The 26,218-nt window shown below is 37.4% G+C and overlaps 1 protein-coding gene across 1 annotated transcript in view; it reads right to left on the minus strand.

The window, feature by feature from the left end:
* Positions 1-23,071, minus strand: part of rras2 (RAS related 2) — a 37,863-nt gene extending 14,792 nt beyond the window's left edge. Inside the window, exon 1 of the mRNA XM_051115716.1 lies at positions 22,711-23,071. Within this exon, the coding sequence (XP_050971673.1) occupies positions 22,711-22,812 (102 nt within the window). The 5' untranslated portion in view covers positions 22,813-23,071. The remainder of the gene's footprint in view (positions 1-22,710) is intronic.
* Positions 23,072-26,218: the final 3,147 nt, after the last annotated feature.

Consider the following 26,218-nt stretch of genomic DNA (forward strand, 5'->3'; position numbering starts at 1 on the left):
TCACCTCAACATATCTGCTATCTACACTTAAAAATAAAGGTGATTTATTGCATCTGTGGTTCCATGAAGAACTTTTAACATCCATGGAAACTTTCCATTGGCAAAATATTCTTCATAGTGGAAAAAGTTTTTTTTCAAAGAACCAAATCACTAAAATGATTTTGGGGAACAGACGGGTTCTTCTATGGCATCACTGCATTACTGTTGTTGTGTGAAAAAGAGCCACGCTGTACCAGTGTAGGAGATCCCCGATATAAACACTTCAGCCATCAGTCGTTCAGCATTTTTTCGGGGGCCTCCAAACTCCCCGAACGCTCTATAAATGCTCGCCGCGCCAAGGTATACCAATTAAAGAGTGCTAGCCAGAGTTTCCAACTGTGTCATACAACTCTCGGCTGCCATAAAGGGTGATCTGAGCCACCTGACGTAAAGCATTCTGGGAGAGGAAAGGAAAAGGCCCACCCCAGTGAGGCGAAACCAACAGGGCACCTCCAACGTTTGGCCTAAAGGAAGGAAACTCCACCTACAGGGCCAGCAGCCAGCAAAGTACAGTCCTCTGGGTGGTGATGACTTCACAAAAGAGATATTCCCGTTCCGCCCACCATCCCACCGCACACAAGGACACTCCTTTCCAGTCCAGTCACTTCTCTTTCTTTCTGCTTTTCAACACCCACCTATCTCTCCATCCATTCATCCTCTATCCACCCAGTGAATTCATACCTTTAAACAGTACGCGCTTGTTTCCTTAGAAAAGGTCAGAGCCAATGCAAAAAACAGCAGTCAGACTGGGGTATTTGTAGTCTTAGAGCAATACAAGAGATAGGTATCTGTAACTCTGTAACTGTCTTTGACAATAAATGCAAACATAATAAAAAAAAAATGTGTGGGTGCACACCAAACTACACCTCACTATTCACACCCACTTCCTAACCAGAGATGCCAAGCAGATGGCATTGATTCATCCAAACACTGATTTATCTGACATATATTTGAGATATGAATCACATACCAAACATTTCAACCATACAAGTGTATCTACTAGGCAGCATTAGTGGATATGAGTGAAAATAATAGGGCTGGTTTTTGACACAAATTTCACTATTCGATTTGATTCTGATTCACAAGCTTGCATTTTGATTTCAAATTCTGATTTGATTTGATTCAACACAGATTATTTTAGATATATATCAGGTACAGTAAATGCCAAATTTTCTCAAGAAAAACATAAAACTCAACTAATGCTGTAAAATATACATGAGAGTCAGTTGGAACTACATATCTATAATATATTAAAATTAACCGATTTATATACAAACACTTAACTTACGCTCAATTTAAAATAATAAAGTTACAATGCCAAAACGGCATTTTTATTGTTTAAACATAATAATAAAATGGACAGAATTTGAAATCGGAGACTTTCTTTTCATACAAAGCACAAAGCTTATTACGATTTATTGGATGGGAAGTTATTCTTGGGATGTAAGAACCAGTATTGTTTCTTAAAAATGAGAATTGATTAAAACCGAGAAATCTATATTTTTTAACCCATCGCTAATGAAACAATTCATAAAGTTCTTTTTATGAAAGAGTCCTGAAAAAGAGGACCAAATCTGCATATTAAAATGATTTCTGAGGGATTATGTGACACTAAAGACAGGAGTAAATGATGCAGAATATTCAGCTTTGCCATCACATTACATTTCAAAATATATTAAAATGTTATATTCAATTGTAATTAGGGCTGCACGATTAATCGCACGATATCACTGACAAGCTACGCCAAATCGTGCTCATAATCGAATGCGATTCATCTGCGATTATGAGCGCGATTTGGCGTAGCTTGTCAGTGATTTACGGCTCTGTGTATTAATCGCCGCTCCAGCTGAACGCACCTGATGGAGCTTTACTACTAATCAAAGTACCGGCTTCATTGACTAAGCGCGCCTCACAATATCGTGCGATTAATCGTGCAGCCCTAATTGTAATTATATATTACTGTTTTTAGTGTAGTTTTGATCAAATAAATGCAGCCTTGATGGGCAAAGAAGACATGGGATGCCCATTTTCCACAAGTTGATATGATTCTTTATGGTCTTAATGAACATACTTTGGTAAAAAATTTTCGATGGTAGTGTAAAAAAACACCCTTTTTACCTCTGCAGAAATCAGCCCATTCTGTTGCATGTTATTTTAAACGCAAATGAGCTCTGCTCACTCTCCCCCTCTCTTCTGTGGAGTGACGAGCCGTGCTCTGTTTACTTTAGCGCGTTTCAGCCGCGTTTAGCCACTAAACTTGCTAACTAGCACGTTTTTAGGTAAGGCGATTGCAAAGATTCATAAAAAAACCCTTATACTCATAACCCTTCTGCTGTAAGTGAAGCTGGATCATGAATGATTTGCACGAACACAGACGGATATATGTAGATAGGGAGGCTCCAGCATCAAAACAATGGCGATCGGACTGTTACAGCTCATTCAGGGCAGGTCTAAGGTAAGACGCCAGTGTCACTCAAACTATCATGGGAGTGGCCTCTGTCTGTGTGACGTCACACAGACAAGAAGCTGAGATTGGCTTGATTTAAAAAGGGGGATGTAAAAAGATGTGAACACAACACGCATTTAAACAACATGTAAAAGTGAACTTTGCATCCGATGACCCCTTTAAAAATATACCAACCTCAGTTTCTCACTGCATGTGTGTGCACTCATATGTATATACGAGCATGTGGAGTAAGGGAGTGTGTATTTAGATGACAGGTGTATGGCTCGGAGTCAGATTCAAGGAGACCCTGCTCCGAGCGCTGCTTCTTTAATTAAAGCCAGGCTTCCGTTATGCAGCCAAATCACATCCAGCTCAAGGGCATCATGCCAGGCCTTAACAGAAGCACCCGCTTTCTTACATTCATCCATCCAAAGTGCCCCTATATATGCTAGAAGTACAAAATATTAAGTAAATTGAAGGCCTTTTTTACACATGAAATCGTTAACCCTGGGTTATTCTAAACCCCAGGTAAAGAATCTCACTTTGACGTCACATATGGGACGTCAAAGTGAGAGGAAAATTACAGTAAAAGGAGAGAAGATGGTTGCATTCAGTACAGCTCAATTCAACAGTACATTTTAGAAACACGCTCCCATGAGATGGAGCTACTTCTGGAAAGGTTAAAATTAAATAAAAAATGCCAATGCCAACTGGTTTTCATTTGTATGGGCTCCAGGACACAATGAGAGAAGAAGGGACAGATTCATCCTGGAATGAATTCATCACAGTGCAGCTGACTGCTGCAGACAGTGCCAGCTTACAGTCTGAGACCATTTGCTGCAGGAAGAACCTTTGTCTTGTAGATAATCATGATGAAAAATAGGCTGGTACAGACAGGAAGGTCAGGGACACATGACAAACTGCAGTTACGCTAAGTTTTTAATGATTCCCTGAAGCCACTGACCCTCATCAGGCCATGTTTGTAGCGCTCTCCTGTATACCAGTCAAGCATATCAATCATGTTGAGCAACCTGTAACCAAGAATCTCTTTATTCAACGTTTTACCATGATGACCTCTCGACATTCAGAGGTCTACACACGGCTGACCTCCACACAAGCTAGCGGATGAGCTTGGCCTTTGGCAGCTGTCAGTAATCACGGGCAAATAGCTGTGATGGGAAGGTTAAGATGAAGCAGATGGACTGCGTGGTGCTGGTGTCCACACAGTGAGTTCAGGGCCTCCATTTCCCTCTCGTTCAGTACATACTGACTAGCACACAAAAGAGCCTCCATTTCCTGGGGAAACGCCTATTTTTCCCATGAGCTCATGCAACAGCCAAGAAGTTCATTTAATAATAACAATATGAACAAGAACAAGGAGTGTATAGGAGGTAATTGTTGAAAGAACGCAGGGGATCGCAATGTTTCTAGTCGATGCTTTAAATAATGATGTAGTGTACCATAAAGTGCAGATTAAGTAATCATTTGCATCAAGGACGAGCAAGATTCAGAATTAGAAAAATGGCTCATTCAATACATAAGCTGGAATTTGAATTGAACTGGCCACACCTCATAGGAAGTTGAAGTGGAATTTGAACTAAGATGACTGGAAGAGGATTTTACTGCATTGCAAATTCAACACATTCCCCTTCATCCACATATGACTACTATATACAGTATATGAAAAACAGTACACCAAAGTAGTATGTCTATTACACTGCATTCGATAAATAGTAGGTGAAAAGTTTCTGAATTATTCTCGATTTTAATTGATTTTCATTTTTACGAAATGACAGTGATTCTTAAATCCCAAGAACTGATTAGTCTAGCTTGTTTTCAGTTAATGTACGGAACATTGTAGCACACCTCCCATCCAAAAAATCATAATAAGCTTTGTGCTTTGTTACTTTTGATATGATACAGTCTCAGATTTCAAATTCTGTCCATTTTATTACAGTATTCAAACAATACATGTTTTCAAAACAAAGTTTCAGCATGAAATTAACACGAATGAACATCTGAACATATGTTGAAAGAGTACAACTTACCAAAATCTGTATCCTGTCTCACGTAGTCACTCAATCAGTGTTTTATTCGCGCAAAGACGCTATAAACAATGCCACATAATGTCACGTTTACCTCAGGTGACCAAAAACGTGTTATTTAGCTTAAAAAAAAAAATACTCAAGAGAGGAGCATTTTGCTAAATTTGTGCATCATATAACATATTCATTATAATTTATTACTGTTATTCAATGTTTAATTTATGCTTAAATAAACAGCCACCATTTAAATGTTTATATTTCAAAAAAACGTACATAATTGATATCGAACCAAATTCAAAATCTAAATGAAACGCAAGCTTGTGAATCAGAATCGCATTAAATTTGTGTCAAAACCCAGCCCTACTACTTACTATTTCCTCCAAGATTCTAAAGTGAACATTTGTTGTATCCCAAGAAGCCACAGATTCAAATAATAACAATTCAAATTCAGGAATTCAATTTTAACTGCACACATCTTTTGTAATCAATCAAATGGGTTGACGCTTATCCGAAACTTGTGGGACACACAAAACTTCCTGTTGACATCATGTGTTTTAGATAAGCAGATGCATTTCCATCCATTTTCTCATCACATGAACTGCAGCTGGAGGCTAAAAGCTGCAGAACCAACAAGAAGACACACAACTCTTTATTTCCATATGTAGTCAAGGATTGTAGCACGGTCATTGATCGTTCCCAGCAGTGGTCTGAGCAAATCATCTGAAACCCCTGTAAACTCCTCAGAGCAGCTGGTGAGGCATGAAAACCTCCATCTGTGGGTGAAAGAATCTACAAGAGTCCTGTTAAAAAGTATCAGCTCGCTTAAAATCACACAAAACCACATAAACATACCATGGGGAAGTCCACACCATCATAGATGTGTGTGTAGTAAGGACACCTGTGAATAGTTTTTGAAGCGGAGCTTCATAAACCTGAAATAGTTCAATGGAGCCTGTTGATGGCCTTGCCAACAAGAGGAGCATCCCTGCAGAGTTGAAAAGAACAGAGACTCAGAAAGCTGACCAATAGTTTCAGGCCTTCAATCGTGTTGCAAAAGACCAGCGTGATCTAAACGCTCTGTTTGAACTCTCCAGGGGGTCCTATAAAGACACACGACCAGCAGCCGCATCACTCAACACACTCAAAGAGCTCATTTCACGCAACTGGCTTTTAATCGATGGCTGACCGCTCTGCGTCATGGCTATATTTTACCACAATTTGGGGAACTGGTTTCCAGTTGTGTAACACACTTCCTTCTCACCTGCATTGTTGGCTTTGTTCTAAAGTCACACCAAAACAAGCAGAAGCACAGCATTACATATCAAGCAGAAACACTCTCAGTCTCCCCGTGAGCTTCAGCTCCAGAGTTTAGCCACTAGTGTTGCTAGGCTGCCACTGTGGCCTCTGAATTTGTTTTTGCGAAAGGAAAAACAGACTTTTTGTTTCAGTTGGCGTCAGACTCTGAATGCTGGGACTACGGTATTCTCTTTTTAGTGGTGTAACGAGCTAAAATGGAGTACCGTTCAGCTGGCTGGCCAAGAAAACCAATCTGTCATGGACCACGGTTAAAATTAACTATTTGACCTCATTCATCACAAGTAACTTGGTGACTTCATTAATGCAGTAAAACTATCCTATGCATGAGCTCATACATCTATTAATTTCCATGTGATGTCTTTAGAGCAGCAGCAAAGCCACAGAGGAATCTATATGGTGTTCTTTCATTTAAAGTTACTCCTCGCAGGTGGACCATACCAAGAAACGTTCACAAACTAGATTTTAAATTGTGAGCTTGATTTGCTAACCCAATGCTAAGGTGTTGTAGGTGGTGGCCAGGGCAAGTCTTCAATGTGTTGCTATGTGGTTTCCTACTGGCCCAAGTCTTATCCCTAAAACTGTAGTGCTGTCTGAAATGGCCCCCTATACCCTTATATAGTAACCTATTTGGGGGGATATTCATTTGTAGCAGTGTCCGAAACCATGCACTGTGGGATTGCTGAACGAATTACCAGATATTGGCAGAAAATGGCATCCACAACCCTTTCTGGCGAACTTAACGCTCAAATTCACTCACTTTTTTCCGTTCACTTCTTAAAGTGGGCTAAACTAATGAGGGAATAGTGCATCAGGGTGTATGAAGCAATTCTGGATACAGCCTATGATATTTTGGTCCCTCTGTTACAAGGATAGTTCACCTAAATATGAAAATTTACTGAATACAGAAGTGTTTCACCAAAACCAATCAAACACACTTTCACGTAAATTGTAAATAAAGCAAATATTACTGGAGCAGCTTTTACTGGAAATTTACGGGGGATTTCTGTCTTTCTAAAATTTCACATTTAATTAAGGCCCTGTTTACACTAGTACATTTTCGTTTTAAAACAAAAATGATCCTCGTCTACACTAGCATTTTCACTGCGATCTCCGTCTACACTACACAACTAAAAATGTATGTCACATAACCAGGTACAACCATAGATATATACAGGTAGATGACCTTTTATTTAGATGGCGGATGTGTCAAGTACTTGGAGTGGTCGAATGGGGAATCTACCTATACATATCTATGGGGCCAGCCACATTGTTCTCAGAAGTCTCCATTTTGGACCATTTACACTGAAACGCAACCCCAGAGTTTTCAAACTAAAACGGGGTCTGCAGCGTTTTCAAAACTCTCACTATTGTAAACTCAGCCTAAATGTTTTACTTGTCATTTCTTTGTAATGATTTGGCAAATTTACTAGCAATAACACTGTTTCTAAGTAAACAGTGCACCACATTTTCTTCAGCATGAAAAATGATCAGCGAGGCACATGTATTTTGCGGACACTTCTGGTTGGGATAGTTCAACCAAAAACAAAAAAATCTATTATTAATTACTCACCCTCATGGCGCTTCAAACCCGCAAGGCCTTTGTTTATCATCGGAACACAAATTAAGATTTTTTCTGTTTTTTTGATGAAATCCGAGAGCTTTCTGTCCCTCATATACAGCAACGCAACTGAAATGTTCAGACGACCCAGAAAAGTAGTAAGGACATCGTTAAAATAGTCAATGTGACATCAGTGATTCAACTGTAATGTTATGAAGCTACAAGACTTTTTGTGCACAAATAAAACAAATATAATAACTTTATTCAATCATTTTTACTCTTCCAAGTCAGTCTTCGCCACACGTTCATGAGAGTATTACGATGCATACGTCATGGTACTCTTGTGAACATGCATCGGAGACTGACACAGAAGAGAAGAAATTGCGGAATAAAGCAATTATTTTTGTTTTCTTTGCACACAAAAAGTATTCTCGTAGCTCAAATGGACCTTTCTGGACCTTTGAATGTGGTAGCACTGTTGCTGTCTATGCAGGGTAAAAAATCTTTCAGATTTCATCAAAAATATCTTAATTTGTGTTCCGAAGATCAATAAAGGTCTTACAGGTTTGGAATGACATGAGTAATTAATTAAGTAATTAATGACAGAATTTTTATTTTCAGGTGAACTATCCCTTTAAAGTGAGGATGTCATTTTTTTTTTTATTCACCCAACCAAATATTTATCAAATGCATCATTTTTTGGGATAAACAATTATGGTTACTATCACTTTTCGATGCAATCCATTGAATTTTGTTGACATATTTATGATCTTCGCAAACTTCCTTCATTCATTCACATCCATAGAACAAACAGTGTGGGATGAGTACCATGCCAAAATCTAATGCTTAGTGTGACGAACAACACTAATTACCAGAGCACTTCAGATTCCAGGAAGTACATGACACAGAGTTAGATGAGGTCATGTGTTAGCATACTGCAGTCATTCAATGCTTGGAATGCGGAATGAGTCAGCCGTGTCAAAAACGACTATCAGCAGCGCGAGAGGGCCGAGAGCAGTCACCCTCTCGACCCCCGTCTAATCAAACAGGCTTCTTTTATGGTTACTGCTCTTCGACTCAAAGTTAACCACCCACACGGTCAGAATTCCGCTGCCACCACGGCTTTCTAAGGACAAAAGAGGAATGTTCTGATCAAAAAACCTTCACACAGCTTTCTGGCTACGTAATATTACAATATTTTGGAAGTTATAAAGAGGCTTGTGCGTTGTTCCAGAAAGACTAACAGAATGAGATCTTTGCTTGGCAGCCTGACAGAAATACAGCACCATTACCGTTTTAGGCCAGCGGTCTCCCAACACACAGAGAACAGAAATGCTATTAAAGCACCAGACTGCTGCTAATAAATAAGAGCTAATGGCACTATGCACCGACTGTCAAGAGCCCTCCTGTTTGAGAAAGTCAGGAGAGAGCAGTACAATTAATTTCCAGACACCATTTTTACACCCCGGGAGGCTGATGGAGATCACGCTTAATCAAAGCGCTACTCCTTCTCAACAAACATCACTCTATTCTGACAGAGGAATTAGGTCTTAATCCTGAAAGAATGTTTTGGTTGCTGAAGATTAGAGTTTACTGCAACTGGAGCTGTACGAGTGCAATCTGGGGTCAGGTCCTGCAAAACAAAAATATCAAATGTTTTGGTTGCCTATGCCAAACATTTATCAGGCCCACTTGACATGTGTCCTCTTAGACCAAGTGACTCTAGTGGGCCACATGCTGTCGGGTCATGAAGCCGGCTGTGAGACACACGTCCATCACCTGTTGAGGAGCTCTCCGGCCCCCTGCTTTCTGTGCAACAGCTGCGCCGCTAATGAACTCAACTCGGCCGTCTGAACTGAACCTGTCTCGCTTGCTGACAACTGGCCTGCCCCTGTGGACCGGACCCCAGGTTTCAGCAGACCGGGAGGATCTCCTGCAGTACAATGATACAGATGATGTATGCTTTAATTGTCTATTATATTAAAAGATTTTACAAAAAATATTAAGGAAAGGTTCTCATTTATTGCTTTACAAAGGCCTTTGGCTGTTCAAAGGAAATGGGATTATTAGAATCACTGAGCTTCGATTCCTAAAAGCTTCGGTCCCTGTCTACTCCGACAATGTGAATGAATTTCAGGAAACCGTGGGATTGGATTACCGTCACAGTTTGAACTCTAACAGTAAACACCTAAATGAAAAACTATACACCACAAAATAGATATTTGTATGCACATTTTTGCATACTGCATAAATCTGATGGGCGCAAGTGCAATTCAAATTTCCAAAATGTGCATATAAAGCATATGCATACTTGAGGTACAACCTTTTGCTGGTTTAGCAAGAAGATATGTGCATAAACTATTACGGAAACACATTTATTGAATGAATTCCTAAATGCGCATCAAAAAATTGCGATGTTCCTCAACATGTCATGTGACTGAACAAAAGTTCACCCGAAAACGAAAATTCTGTCATTAATCACCCTCATATCGTTCCAAACCTGTCAGACCTTCGTTCATATTCAGAACACAAATTAAGATATTTTTGATGAAATACGAGTTTTCTGACTCTGCATAGACAGACTGCAACTACTACATTCAAGGTCCAGAAAGGTACTAAGAACAATGAAAAAATAGTTTAAGCGACAGTGCTTGAACCGTAACTTTATAAAGCCATGAGAATACTTTTTGTGCACAAAGAAAACAAAAATAATGACTTTATTCAACAATTCCTTCACTTCTGTGTCAGTCTTTGACGCACATTCACGAGAGTATGGGTTTGGAACGACATGAGAGAGAGCAATTAATTACAGAATTTTCATTTTTGGGTGAACTATTCCTTTAAAGGAGAAGTCCACATCCAGAACAACAATTTAGAAAAAATTTACTCACCCCCTTGTCATCCAAGATGTTCATGTCTTTCTGTCTTCAGTCGTAAAGAAATTACGGTTTTGAGGAAAACCGTTTCAGGATTTTTCTCCATATAATGGACTTCATTGGTGCCCTGATTTTGAACTTATGCTGTCTACACTGGATACGGCGCAGCATAAAGTGTGATGAAAACACTTTTAGTGAATAAATTTATAGATGCACATCATCGAAGTTGTAACTTTTTTTAACATGTCTGAATGAATAACTCACAAGATCTGAAATCAATTACTAACAAATACATAGTTTGATGACATGGGATTTTTCGACCTACCCTAACTGTACTGACCCAGATTACACAGTGTACACATGTGCATTGCAGAGCTAGACAAGATGGGCATTTAAGATTAAAAAAAGTATATCAATTTGTTTTTGTTTTTTTAGAAACTGACAGATCTTTTCGCTACATAAGACCCTTATTCCTCAGTTGGGATCGTTTAGAGCCCTTTGAAGCTGCATTTAAACTACATTTTGGATGTTCAAACTCACGGGCACCACTGAAGTCCACTATATGGAGATTATTCCTGAAATGTTTTCCTTAAAAAACAATTTCTTTATGACTGAAGAAAGAAAGGCATGAACATATTGGATGACAATGGGGTGAGTAAATTATCTGTAAATTTTTGTTCTGGAAGTGAACTTCTCCTTTAAAGGCCAGAGTTTATGTAGACGAAATAATTGAAGAAGTCCGGCATGTGTCGCCAGAAAGAGGTCTGTGGTTTAACTGTAATAAATGTCAAAAAAAATTATACGTGAAATGTATAAAATGGATCAATCATCAGTTTATTTTACATAATAAGGTGAATTTTCATTTCATGCTGACTTTAAATAGATTTGAAAAGTCTTCTTTGTAAGTTTCGATGATGGTCTGCATGCTGTGCTACAGCTGAAGGTGATAATGGAGCATGCTGGGCTAGGGCTGAGGGGAGTGGGTGGTTCATACTGGGCTAGACCAGGGGGACAGGGTGAGGTATGCATGCATGCATACTGAGGGCACATGAGGAATGCAGGGAAGGGGGGCCGAATCGCAGGCCAGACTTCCGGGGGAAGGCGCCATAAGTTCAGTGACTCACAGAGCAGCTGAACTGTAACTTCATCAAAGCCCACTATAAAGCCACTGACCCCATGGCACGTGCCTGTATGGAAAATCATCAGACCAGGCAATGCCAAAAGGCTTAAGCATTGCTTCCACAGCACAATGAAATAAAGACTGACGCAGAATGGGGGGGTTAAGCAACTGCAATTGTTTGGGAGTGTGATATCAGGTCAGCACTTTCATAACGTTCCTCCTGTGAGCGACTGTTCCACACTTGCTGCCACAATAAAGACTTGCATTGTTACCCACCCAGCTTGAGAGGGCAAATAACTTTTCGTCCAGCTTGCAAAAATAGACAACATTATTTGCAAAGAACATTTTCCGTTTCCGAAAAAAGCTTCTTATGCGCACCAAGGCTGCAATCTTAAAAATACAGAACAAAACTGTAATGTTGTATTATTGCAATTAAAAAAAAAAACTGTTTTCTATTTTAATATATGTAATCATTCCTGTGCTGGCAAAGCTGAATCGACAGCCGATACTAAAGGGTTAGTTCACCCAAAAAATTTCCATGCACGCCGTGCAAAATGACATGGAAGAGAAGAAATTGTTGAATGAAATCATGATTTCATAGACTATTTTAATGATGTCCTTAATACTTTTCTGGGCCTTGAACGTGTCAGTTGCGTTGCTGTCTATGCAGGGTCAGAAAGCTCTCAGGTTTCATCAAAAATATTTTTATTCCTGTTCCGAAGATGAACGAAGGTCTTTGGAACGACATTAGAGTGAGTAATTATTGACAGAATTTTCATTTTTGGGTGAACTATCCCTTTACTATTTTTGTGCAAATACTGTGAATCTTTGATTATTTAAAAGTTGAAAAGCATTTATTTAAATCAAAATCTTTAGCAATATTATAAATGTCTTTATTGTCTCTGGATCAATTTAATGTGCCCTTTATGAATAAAAAGATACTTTTTTTATTACTAGTTAGACTACTTCTAATTTAATACAGCATCTGAAAAAACAGTGATCAAGATGTGGAAAAATATAGCGATGCTTGATGCAGTGAGCAAAAATGATTCATGTATATGGATCATTTGATGAAATTAAAAAATAGCGTAGACTGGACGCCCTATGTGAAGCCTACCTGAGATATATTGACAACCTTTTCTGCAATACTGTACTGTCTTAAAAGCAAATATGTTTGTTATTGAAAAAAAAAAAAAAACTTCTCAGACTTTTGATTATAACTGAATATCAGATATATCAATAAGATGCTCAGTAGACTGCTTGACATGACGATCTCCTTTTATTCTCCTCGTTTATATATCAAATAAATGATTGACGCATTAGAAATACTACATTTTGATAGTTTCTTACAAATGCACACAACTTGCACAATTCCAAGAAAAGAAATGCTTAACTTTAAAATCTACTCAACATACAAACACACCACAGATTATATGTTCGGTACGCAATGGAAATGTTGCTGTTGTTTTCTTTTTTTTTTCTTTTTTTGTTCTATATAGTAGAAAAGGTGTGGTATAATTTTCAGAGCACAGCGTGAGGCAGACAAGGTGTGAGCCATCATTCAGTCAATAGATGTTCATCCAGCAGTTAGCACAAGTAAACAGGATACCTCAGAAGAACACGAGCCACATAAAAGCCACAGAAGTTAACGAAAGAGGCAGTATGCGAGCGAGAGATGTGTGTGGGCGCCACTCAACAAACATCAGACAAACACAGACGCACAGCCTACATACCCTCCCCCTCTCATGAAGAGTCACACTCCTCTCCTTCAAACACACAGAACATGCTCAAAACACATGTACCAAAAACTTACCACTTCTGCAAACTGCTACTCTAACCAGTGCATAGCGGTGTTTTCAGTAGCAACGCAAATCGGAAAAGAGTGACTTCATTTAAACGAGGGCTGAAAAACATCCGAGAGGTTTATTATTAGATGAGCCGGGCGTGTGTAACCTACAATAGACGGGCGAGTAAATGAGGTACGCCGTGTGCTCCATTTCAGATGATGAGGTGTAGCCTCCTGAGACGCTGCGATGAATTGGCCTGTCGCTGTGCTTTATTAAAGAATCGGATAAGTCAGCACAGCGGTGGATAAGCTACAGCTGGGACGAAGCGTAACCCCGCTAAGAAGTTTATGCTTACAGCATCTGCCTAATGTGCTAGTTGGAATCAATGGTTTTTCGGCAAAGAAACCGTTTGAAGGTTCACGGCGAGGCATGAGAGCCTCCTTCTCGATTTAAACAAAGCAAAGGCCTCATGTAGAAGTTTCCAGCTCTCATCTGATCGAGGTACTATTCCTTAAAGAGGTCATATGATTTAATTTTTCCACTGAGGTCCACTTATTTAAGATATTTATGCCCAAAACAGTCACATTTAATTTTTCGAGACCATTTTCCATCCTCTTTCTCCTGTGTTAAGAATTATACATTACTTTTTAGTGCTTTGCAAGTGACATGAGCAGCAGCGCTATATGCTGTGGTCCAATCCTCAAAAACCATTTTGTGGGTTTTATTACCATGTCAACTATAATTAAAAAATTAAAAATATACAATGTACATTAGTCATTATTTTTAGCATTTTATTTAGCAAGGATGCATTAAACTGATCAAAAGTGATAGTAAAGACTGCTACAAAAAGTACTATTTCAAATAAATGCTGTTCTTTTGAACTTTCTATTCAAAGGATCCTGAAATGTCATTTGTATCACAGTTTGTACTAAAAATATTAAGTTGCACAACAGTTTTCAACACTGATTATACTAAGACATGTTTATTCAGAAGCAACTCAGCATATCAAAATGAATGAAGAATCATGTGACACTGAAGGCTGCTGAAAATTCAGCTTTGAAAATTCAGGAATAAATTACATTCTTAAATATATTAAAATTGAAAACAGTTCAATTATAAATAATTTTGCATTGTAATAAAATTTCACAATTTTACTCAAAAGAGACGTCTTTCAAAAATAAAATACAACCCCTTTAACACAGACAACAGGACCATGTTGGAAGGGTATAAAAATCACCTTTTTAACTGCTGTTGAGCTCAGTTAAACCTATAATGCATTTCTGACAGTGATACTTCGCATGGGTCACCCAACATGTATGGAGACATCGAAGAAAAGTACATGACACCAATCTCCACCTTTAACTTAAAACCCCTAACTTCCTGTGAGGGTTTTAATCATGGACAGATGAACCCACTCTCTTCGACTAGCTGACACATTACAGGGATACTAGTTATTCACTATAGCACAGTGCATCTTCCATGCTTTAACCTCGCTGCTAACCTTCAATCCACTAAAAATGTAACGAAACAATGAAATTGCAAACTAAATCCAAAAACCACACATGCCATAAGCAGGAGGAAGTTAACAACACTACAGATAAAACAACGATTGTGTTTAAAAGAAGCGACTTCGCTAGAGCACCATTTATAGCTTTGTTTTAGGTAACAACACAGAACTATCATACACTGTTAGGCAATAAACAAAAAGCAGGAATTAATAATAAACAAAGTGCAGCAATTTTTTAAGATCCTCCACAAAAATCAAGGCCGTAAGGAGTATCTTGCTACAATGTTTTTGTAATCATCTAAATGTGAGTAACTGATAGGCTAACAACCCACAAAATGCACACTGCACACTCCTATCACACTGGATAAGAAATTACATAGGGAAAAGAGAAAGAATATGCAACCAAAATGATCGATTTTAACAATTTCTTTACCAAAACAGTGCTCAAATAACAAAATCACAGTCAGTGTTGATGAGGTTACCGGTGTTAAAACGCAACGACACTTGCATACCGTGGCACTGCCTACCATCATCGTTTTCATTTTTTATAGTAATAAAAATCATTTAGTTCCATTAGAGAACAGACATTACAATTAAAAACTGAATGCAGAGTGCCAAATCACAGTCACGCATCACAGATCAGCAGCATTCGTTTCTTATTTATTTGTGACCCTGGACCACAAAACCGGCCACAAGCAGCATGGGTATATTTGTAGCTATAGCTGAAAATACACTGTATGGGTCAAAATTATTGTTTTTTTATTTTATGCCAAAAGTCATTAGGACAGTAAGTAAAGATCATGTTCCATGAAGATATTTTGTAAATTTCCAACCATACATACATCAAAACGTAATTTTTGATCAGTAATATGCATTGGTAAAAACTTCTCAATATTTTGATTTTTTTGCACCCTCAGATTCCAGATTTTCAAATAGTTACATCTTATAGCCAAATGTTGTCCTATCCTAACAAAACCATACATCAATGGAAAGCTTATTTATTCCGCTTTCAGATGATGTATAAATCTTACTTTCAAAGAATTGACCCTCATATGTGGTTTTGCGGTCACATTTGGTTCCACCTTATTTGCTGATTTTTAGTTTGTTAAATGTAAACTTTGTGCAAGTTATTTGTTATTTTATTTTAGGCCTATATATAGCATAGTGTATATTTTTCAGTTTGTTAATAAATGAATTATTCTATGTTTAATATAAGTGAGTTTGTCCTTGTACTGTTTTGTTGCTGTCCATTTAATCAATTGACGCAGAATTGACGCTGTCACACGTCGATTAAACGATTTTCTCACCATCACATCACAGGCAAATCACATTTTTCAGATTGTTCTGTGCTAAATGACAGAGTACACTTGCAACATTATTTAGCTCACAGTTGGCTTGAGCTGACAGCTACTCTTGAGAGTATTAGATCAGACCAGAGGGAATTAACTGTGACTCAGCTCATAGGTGGAGTTTGTGGGGCCAGAGCCAAAACAGTTTATCACTGTGTAAATAAATTAAATAAAACGCATGATTCATTATTAGTGTTGTGTGCTGCATGGTGTAGTCATGATTAAACTAATGTATGATTACTTATAAGAAAATATCTGGTCGTTGGAGACATCAGTTTGAGTACAGCTTGCAACACTTGATCCTATTCTCATTTCCCATCGCTGTCTATTCTATCTATCTAAAAAAGCACAACCAAAGCATTCTACTGGACAAGTAACTTTAACTATGGTTAAGACCACCTTTCAAAAGGTTGGGGTTGGACACTCTGTCATTTAGCACAGAACAATCTGAAAAATGTGATTTGCCTGTGATTAGGGATGTGACGGTGAGGAAATCTGCGTGTGACAAGACTGGTAATACTGGGATTAACTGTAAATGCTTGTAAATGCATGTGTGCGTTTCGAATTAGCGTTTTTTTTTTTTAAAAGAAGTCTTTTATTCTCGCCAAGCCTGTATTTATTTGATTAAAAATACAAGACAAAAAAACTATAATATTGTGAAATAACATTACAATTTAAAATCACTTTTTCTTTTAATATAGTTTAAAATGTATTTTTTTCCTGTGATGGCGACATTAAATATTCAGCATCCTAATGATCCTTCAGAATTTATATTATATCCTGATTTGGGGCTAAGGAAACATTTCTTCTCATTTTCAGTGTTGAAAACTGCTGTGCTATTTAATAATGCTTTTGTAGAAACTGTGATAATTTTGTTCAGATTTATTAAATCAAAACAACATTAAAAAGAACAGCATTTTTTTTAATTGAAAAAAAAATCTATGGGAAAGTACTTGCAAAATATGTAGGTCCTTCCTTTTCTTACAATAATAGTAGCATGTTTATCAGTAAAGTGTGTGTGTGTGTTTTATCAGTACAGAACTGTGAGAAAATAACAGGTGAGTCTGCAGGAAGAAAACAACAACTCTACTCTCACGTTACCTGTTTCACACAGCTTCCCACACACAGTTGTACACACTTACAACTGTCAAACCTAGTGATTTATTTAAACATAGTGATTTATTTAAAGGTAAAATTTACATAAAAAAACAAAACAATCTATGAACATTTAAGTATTTATTTGGTGACAGTCTTCCTCTGAAATGAGATCCGTGGTTTGAGGTAAACTGCAGGTGCAAAAAAAAAAAAAAAAGAAACTTTCTCTCTATCTCCAAAGCATCAGCCACTGATCAGAACAGCTGATAATCACTTTCACCGCTTTAATATATGCTCTCCCAACTTGCCGATTACTCTGTTATGATGCAGAAGATGCGAATGTATATGGCAAATATGAAAACTCATCAGCGGCGTCTCAGTCTCCACCTGGCTGGAGTAAAATAATCATGCAGTTACAAGGTGTGTGTTATTCAAGCTACTGTAATGCCTGACCAATCGGCATTAATGACAGCTGCTCTTCAGACTGCATACATGTGCTGCTTTACTTCCACTATTGTCTGAACTCTTCCCTCACACAAACGGCTTCTCTTCTTTAAAGCGCCAAATGAAGGGTTGCCAGATATAACAAAAAAAGCAACCAGGTCTAATATATACATCATCTTACATTTCAAATAGCTGACTGTTAACAAAAATGATGCAGGACAACAACTCCATAAATGTAGTTATGCCCTAAAATTCAAGATACTGACGCAAAAAAATGTCCCTGTATGTATTTTGTCTCATATTTACACTGCTCTCCAAAAGCCCTAGAAAAGTTAGACAATATTGGCATGAATCCTTTTTAATTTGTGATAATTTTGCACTGATAAGGGACAACACAAACTACTAAAAAATATTTTATTACATAAACAGATTATACTTAGAAAAAACTTAAAATATCCACCATTAGCAGCTATTACAGCTCTGCATAATCTGGGCCTAAATTCATTGTATTCTAAACTTAATTGGCAATCAATTGTTGAAGCTATTAAGGTGAAATTATTAAAAATGTTTTAAAACCCTGGGCCAAGTTTAAACCAGTAACCAGGCATCACAGCTAGCAAAGGGGCATGTCTGACTTTGACATGTATACATTGCCATTATTATGTAATCAAAATGAAAATTATTATTGCTGGTCTTCAATGATAATGTCAAGTTACTTTAATGTATTTGCACCCAAAAATTGTAAGGATTTATGCTGATATCGTTCAAAACCAGTTTTGCCAGGGGTGTTTCCAAACTTTTAGAGGGCAGTGTATGTATCACACGATATCACACAGGCGGCAAGAGCAATATGACACAAGTGCTGATTTTGTCCTGATCGATCTCGAGCATGAATGTGATTTTATACAGCAGTTCAGTAAATAAGAAGTTGATATTGTGTTTTTATATTATGTGTTTTTGCTCAGCTCAACATATTACCTCTGAAGCCACAGCAGAATTGTTGCATGTCTCCGACCAACACAGCGCTGTTTGGTTTCTGAATGAATCCGCATTTTGAACGAATCGTGTGAATCAATGATTCAAAAGCCCAATCATAAAGAGAGCCATTTGCTTCATTCCTGAATGAATCAGCCGTTTGAATGAACCACCTCCTACTAAGATTTAGTTTCTTATTTAGGGTATCCTTTCATTAAAAAAAATGCAAAAAAAAAAAATTAAAACATTAAAGGGATAGTTGTATGAACGAAAAATACAGAGATGTTTCTCAAATTATCTTTTTTTTGTTGTTCCATAGTTTACGTTAGGCCGTTGCAGCCTAAATGTTTATGTGTAATAAATTTGATGCTGAATCAAATAAAATATTTCTTTCTAAAGCAACAATGTCTACTTAATACTTTTTAACTTAACACAAAATAGCTTTAAATAATGTTTTGAGGGATTTAAACAGTTAAATTTATAAAATTTATTTCATGTAATAAATTCACGTAATTAATTAGATTACAAATTTTAATCAACTGACAGCCCTAGTGTAAACATAAAGGATGTAAAAAATGGTTGAATATAAAATACAAATATAAAATACTTGGTGCTCAAGAAATATTTCTTATTGAAAACAGTGATGCTTAATAGTTTGTAAACACTCTGATGCCTTTGTATTCTTTTATGAACAAAAAGTATTTGGTAACAATGTTACAATCACTTTTGATCAATTAAATGTGTTTTTGCTAAATAAAACTAGATTTTTTTTTAATCATACTCGCCATCTATCTGTTTATTACAGCAATTATAACACCACATTCGACAGTGACACATTAGCAGTCAAAACTGTCTACCATAATCCTCTAAGACTGTCAGAACATTGTTGTTTATGCTTTCTCTCAGCATAGTGCAGGCCTTGTTTGAAGTTAAAACACTCACATATGTAACCAGCGAGGTCTGACCATGCTGTCGTAAGGAAACTGCTGCAGGGAGTCCGTTCTCCCAGAAATGAGAGAGCCAGCGATAAGAGCTAATATTAGCTAACATGTGATCGTGCCTTCAACAGTGCCATGCTACGCTTAGTGTACTCTGAGACCGTCTGAAGCGATAAAAAAGTCAGTGAGGCCTGCAATGATTTCACTTTCACACTATTGCTAATGAGAAACAGCCGTTACAAACAAGAAGCTCAGCTGATGACTAACAATCTAGGATACAGATTACAAACTACATCTACAATACATTTACAAGTCAAAATAATTCTTGACCAGTAGATGCACTAATTAATATTATTATTAACAATGAAATTATAATTCATTTAATTAACATCTATGAGACAAGGTTATAAGGTTATATAACAAAAAGGTAATCTGCTACTACATATTATTGGTATGAAACTCCATGAAAGGCCATACTTATACTACACAGCTTGGGTTGCATCACAATGACGTCAGCTAATCCATTTTGGTCTGAGTCACATGCCTGACTGGCGCTGATCATGGCCCATGTCATGACGCCAGTTTGAGATCAACCAGTCTGCTTTTGTAGTCAACATCGTGGCAGTGCGTGTGGCAGTCAAGCAAAGCAATGCATCACTGCAGTATCTTCAAGTAAATTTTGACAGCAATCAATTATGTTTCCGACAGCGTAACTAACGAAGAATGTCATGCACGCACCTAACATACTATCGCAAAGTTGTGTGAGACAGGAGGCAGTGCATATTTTCCCATACACATCCAGGAGGTCCTTAGAGACCGAGCAGGAGTGGAGGGACTTCCTCTTTCAGAGACCGGATTCCGGCTTCTCCATGGTCATTAACCCAACATGACTCAGATGAAACCTCCCTGAGTAACACATCTGAATGGGAAAGCCTGGAGTTAGAAAACAGCTGGGCTGTGCTTTCTCACTGGCGTTGACTTCTAGAAACACTCCCAACAGGAAGGGTCTTCCATGGTTTTCTTTGGAGTACTCTTGCTATCACACATTAAGAACCAGTGAAAATCAACACTATCATCTTGCATCCCTACTAAACTGTGTTTCAGCATACTACACACTTAAAAACAGCAGGCTTCCTTTCTCCCATGCTAAAGTGTGTTTGGTTAATGTATAATTGTAGTCTGATTTTCATTACTATCTGAAGGTGTTTTATTCAGCCCATTTGCCAGTAACAGATCATGATGTCAACAAATGTTGATTATTAAGCTCAAATGTGGCACTGTTAGCAACGGTTAAGCATTAGTAAAAATCACAAGGGTATAAGGTGATTGAGCATATTAATCCACTTTAATTCCTCTCTTGCTAATGCTTGCAGAAATATAGACAAAGTAAGCAATATTTCAGCAAGTCTATGATGCAAACTGATATATGGAGGAGACTGGCGTGATTGAAAGGAAGACACAACTATGATAAAAAAAGCAATTAAAGAGAAAACGTCTGTTCTGATATTGATCTGCTGCTTTAAGCAGATCAGACTGATTCAGTGGAAACATCAGTTGCATATTGCTGCTCTTAAATCCAACCAATGTACTTTTAAAATCTTCACACTATAAATGAATTACTGTCAACATCGTTTCACACTCAACTCAGAGATTTATCATTGGGTTTCTTCATCATGATTAAATAGCTGGACTTGAACGTACATCTACAAGATAAGAAATTTCCTATCAAATGTATATCACAAAAACAAATCAGCTTTCTCAGGCATGCAAGTACATTTTCTTGAATTACACCCAAGATAGCTCATCGACATGTTGCCAGTCACGCCAAGTTATTTAACACACGGTTACCCTGTAACCTTCTGTAATGTAGCTGCCTTGCTAAAAGTTCATCAGGACAAACTATGAGAGATGAGACAACTTTACGAGAGACAGATTTAGACTGTGTCTCAAACCCTAGACAGTTGTCTACCTAGACACTATTTTGGGGTATCATATGCACACAAGTCATTTAAAATAAAATGATTTATTGTTTTTGTCTGGGGCAAAACTAAAGGAAACTAAAGTTAATGCTTCATAGAATTATTTTAAAATTTATACTTGTATAATTGTTTGCATGTTTTTGTGTGTGTGTGTGTGTGTGTGTCAAATACAAAAATAATATTTATTACAAACATTAACAAATTTAGCATTCATTTCAATAAATGAATGAATGAACTGAGACAACAGGATGGGTTCAAACTGATTTTTGGCTCCAACCACAGTCAGACAGAAAATCTTAGAGTGTTGTTGACAGCTTTCTGTCAGTACAAAAAGTACTGATTAAGGGTCTGAGAACAACTGGTTTTAGGGTAGTTAGTAATAATGTAATACCATAGATAAAATAAAGCTAAAACCAAAACAAATGATACATTTGTGTTTTGAACATTCTATTTACAGTTTTCTGGTTAATTGTGATATGTAAAAACTTAAGCAGGTGAAGTTGTGATACATGTTTTGTCCTACGTGAGTGAGTGTAACAATAGCTAAACCTACAGTTTTTACTATAATTATCTGGTATTAACCAACCTTTTTTCAACAACTGACATAATATGACAAAATGATTCTGAAAATAACTAGAAATGCCATTTTCACCATTTTCATTAGTACAGATTTGGCAGAAGAAACAATAACTACAGCAACTATGGCATCTTGGCAGAAACATGGTACATTTCTAAGGAACTAGTCAACTATCCAAAAGAAAAAGGGGAAAAAACTTGTGTCAATATTGTTTTATACACCGTTGCATAACTTCGTTATGCAGTCTTTAAATATATTCCTAGTCACTATATTGGTTTTGCAACTCCAAACAAACACTTAAAGTATTTCAGTCTCCTGCTATGTTTATTCATTTTGTGTAACTCAGTCTAATATGCAACAGTTTACGAAAGTGTCTCTCATACCTATGAACTACACACAGCACTTTCGCTACTGAGCTTTAACTCTTGCTACATGCATTAACTCCTACATTTCTTTTCATTTTTACGTTTAGGCAGTCATTTTCTTGAATATAGGCGGAGAGTTAAAGTGACGCAGGCCTCGCTCGGATTCCTGAACCCCCTTTTCCGCTTAAGGGGTCCCCATTTCTGTGAGCAAGATCCACCCATATCTCCTAAACACCCTCACATCTTTTTAAAGGACCAAAAAGCACATAACATTCCGCCATCTATTCGCTTACCTGGATAAACTGGATGGTTAATGCTGATTTTCCGACGCCACCACCTCCGACGACCACCAGGCGATATTTCTCCTGCACTGAGCCGTCCTTCCAGCCAGCCATCGGGGACACGCTGCTCTCGCTCCGCTGTCTAAACACACGCACACCGAGCCACTTTACTCTGTGACAGGCCTTCAGATGGAGAAATGCAGCGGAAAAAATGCGATACGGCGTTTAGGCGATGTGTGAACTCAGTGGTAATCCGTAGGAGAGGAGAAAAGTACGACCGCAGTCTGTGGGAAATGCTGCCTCAAGTCCATACGCCCTCGTCTAAATCGCTACCAGGCACTGACTGCCTGTGCTGCAAGATGAGGGGAAGATAGGGCTAATCAGTTCAGCCAGTACAAGCAGCAGACGCTAGGGGGCGCCCGCTGCTATTCTCGCCAGTATGTGTTGGTGTGGAACTCATCATGTGAGTGTTTCATTGATCATTCAATTACTAAATAACCGGAATTGCGTAGTAAAGGTTTAGGTCTGCCACTAAGAAACCCATGTTGACCTCCTCAGTGTCTGTGGTGGTTCTGGCTATCTCATGGTCACTCAGTGGTGAATGTCAGACTAAAATTAACTTCACTTCACTTCGAAAACGACCCCAAACCCCTCTAATACGAGCCAAGGCTGAAAGACCAGTTAAGGCCAGCAAATCATGTTAAGCTGGTTTGCTAAATAAATATGCACAGCCTCTCAATTAGTGGTTCTCAATCAGAGCACTGGGCCCCAGAAGAGGTCTCAGCCCAATTCCAAGGATCTGCAAATTGGCTTAAAATTAATTTTAAAAAATGCCCATATTAATGCTCATTAATGCTTAAAAAAAAACAAAAAAAAAACTCATTTTATTTAAGAACCAGGGTTCCCACAAGCTTGGAAAACCTGGATATATACAATGATTTTAAAAGTGTGTTGTTGATTTGATTTTATTTTATTTTTCTTTTTTTTTTTTGGAACTAGAAATTAATCACAGAAATTAATAAAATATTAAATATTCATCGACATTTCTGTAAATATGTCAATTATGTTAAATATCAGGAATAAACTGCTAAGCAATTGCTATTTGTGAGTAAAAAACAATAATAAAACAAACTGTTAAAAATCCTGTAATGATGAAAAATTCTGTTCAAAACATTAAAACATATATATTTTTGAAAAAAAACTTTGAAAACAAGCAGCATTGCCATTACATCTAAAAGAAATATCTAAGCCTACATAGGGGGCCTTCAGATATTGTTTTGGACAATGGGGGGTCTTGGAATGAAAAAGGTTGAGAACCACTGCTCTACACTTTTTTACTTGAAAGACATATTAGTGTTCTTTGGAGATACAATGTTCCAGCAAGTTTGCTTGATCAATTACCAAAAAAGCATTTAAGCAAAAAGCAATTACCCACAAAGTTACAATTATTCAGGAAAATAAGATTTTTTTTTTTTTTTATCAAAGTGATTATATAGTAATTATATCATACAGAAGTGAAATGCATGGTTGTTGTCCACACCGGAACTGTCTACTGTTGCCAAAGCACAAAAGAAGTCATTTAACCTTTTCCAAGGCCCATATTTATAAAATTAAGACCTCTGAGAAGCCATACTCTGGCCTCATGAGACCAAGTCAGTCATTTTGAATCTAAAAGCATTGAAAATGGTGTTGCTAGAGGAGGAGTACAATGAAAAGTACCTGTCTCACAGTGAACTTTAGTGGTAGTAAAGTTCTTAAATGACACGTATGAGTTGTTCCTTATCAGTGTTGAATCAAAAAGGACAGATGTGACAATTTGTCATAAGCTTATTCACTCAATCCCAAAGTGTCAGAGCAGTAAGTTATGAAGGACATATTAAGGTGTACTCATTTCTCCAACCCTTCATTTAAACAAAATTGGCTAATTTAGTTATTTTACAGATATTATTGACATATGTTTCTGTTTTTATTAAGTATATGTTTAATGCATTTCAATTTCGCCATCTTTCCATGCATCTGAAGTCCACTTTCAGAGCAACAATTTACAGATAATGTACTCACCCCCTTGTTATCCAAGATGTTCATGACTTTCTTTCTTCAGTCGTAAAGAAATTATGTTTTTTGAGGAAAACATTTCAAGATTTTTCTCCATATAATGGACTGATATGGTGCCCCGAGTTTGAACTTCCAAAATGTAGTTTAAATGCAGCTTCAAACGATCCCAAATGCGGTTGTAAACGGTCCCAGGCGAGGAAGAAGGGTCTTATCTAGCAAAACGATCTGTTATTGTCATTAAAAAAATACAATTTAAATACTTTTTATTCTCAAACGCTTGTCTTGCCTTGCTCTTGTTGAACTCTGTGTATTCTGGTTCAAGACAGTTAGGGTATGTCGAAAAACTCCAATCGTATTTTCTCCCTCAACTTCAAAAATCATTTCAAAATCATCCTACATCACTTCAGAAGTACGACCCAGTCTTTGCAAAGTGAACATGCAAAGAAGATCAAACACCCTTAACAAAAAAGGTAAAACAGCGATATATGATGATTTTGAAGTTGAGGGAGAACATGAGATGGGAGTTTTTCGACATACCCTAACTGTCATGACCCGGAAAAAAACAGTTCAGGCAGAGCAAGACAAGACGAGCGTTTGACATTTAAAAGTATATAAATTGTATTATTTTTATAAAAATAATGATCGTTACGCTAGATAAGACCCTTCTTTCTCACCTGGGATAGTTTGAAGCTGAAATTAAACTGCATTTTGGCAGTTCAAAATTGGGGCATCATGCCAGTCCATAATATGAAGAAAAATGCTGAAATGTTTTCCTCAAAAAACATCATTTCTTTACGATTGAAGAAAGAAAGACATGAACATCTTGGATGACAATGGTGTGAGTACATTATATGTGAATCTTTGTTTTGAAGTGGACTTCTCCTTTAAAAAAACAAAAGTTGTGCTTGTTCAGAGGTAGTGTACTCATTTATGCTGAGTACTGTAGTAGGTCTGTTCTGTATATGTTGAAAATGAATAAGTTCCCTGTATGTTTACTCTGTTTTAGTGTATGGGTTGTTCGTTTCCTCATTTTACTCTCCTAAATGAGCTGTCAAGTACAATTTTAGATTATGGGAAACTAAAATTTCGTCTATGGAAATCTGAAAAGAACAACCGACAACACAGCACCTGCGTGTGTGATAAATATAACAATTAAGGGCCTTTTCCACCCACTTGAATGTGCTGGGTTTATAATGGATCTGTTTATTTCCACAGCTGCAGAACAGTGACCCGACACTTACTGAGGGTCAGTCTATCTTAACACAATGACCCATCCTAATAAACCCCCAACAGTCCTGTACATGTCATGACTTGGTAGTATGACCTCTGGAGGTCTTCACAAAGAGGGCCTGTGAATCAACAAAGCAAGAATTTTTACAACATAAGGAAGCATCAGCTGTGAAATGTAAATTCTGAAAATACTATACCACTGAACTCCAGAAATGCCATTGTTAAAGGATACTGT

This window comes from Labeo rohita, chromosome 7, assembly GCF_022985175.1.
Source record: "Labeo rohita strain BAU-BD-2019 chromosome 7, IGBB_LRoh.1.0, whole genome shotgun sequence".
Classification (NCBI taxonomy): Eukaryota; Metazoa; Chordata; class Actinopteri; order Cypriniformes; family Cyprinidae; genus Labeo; species Labeo rohita.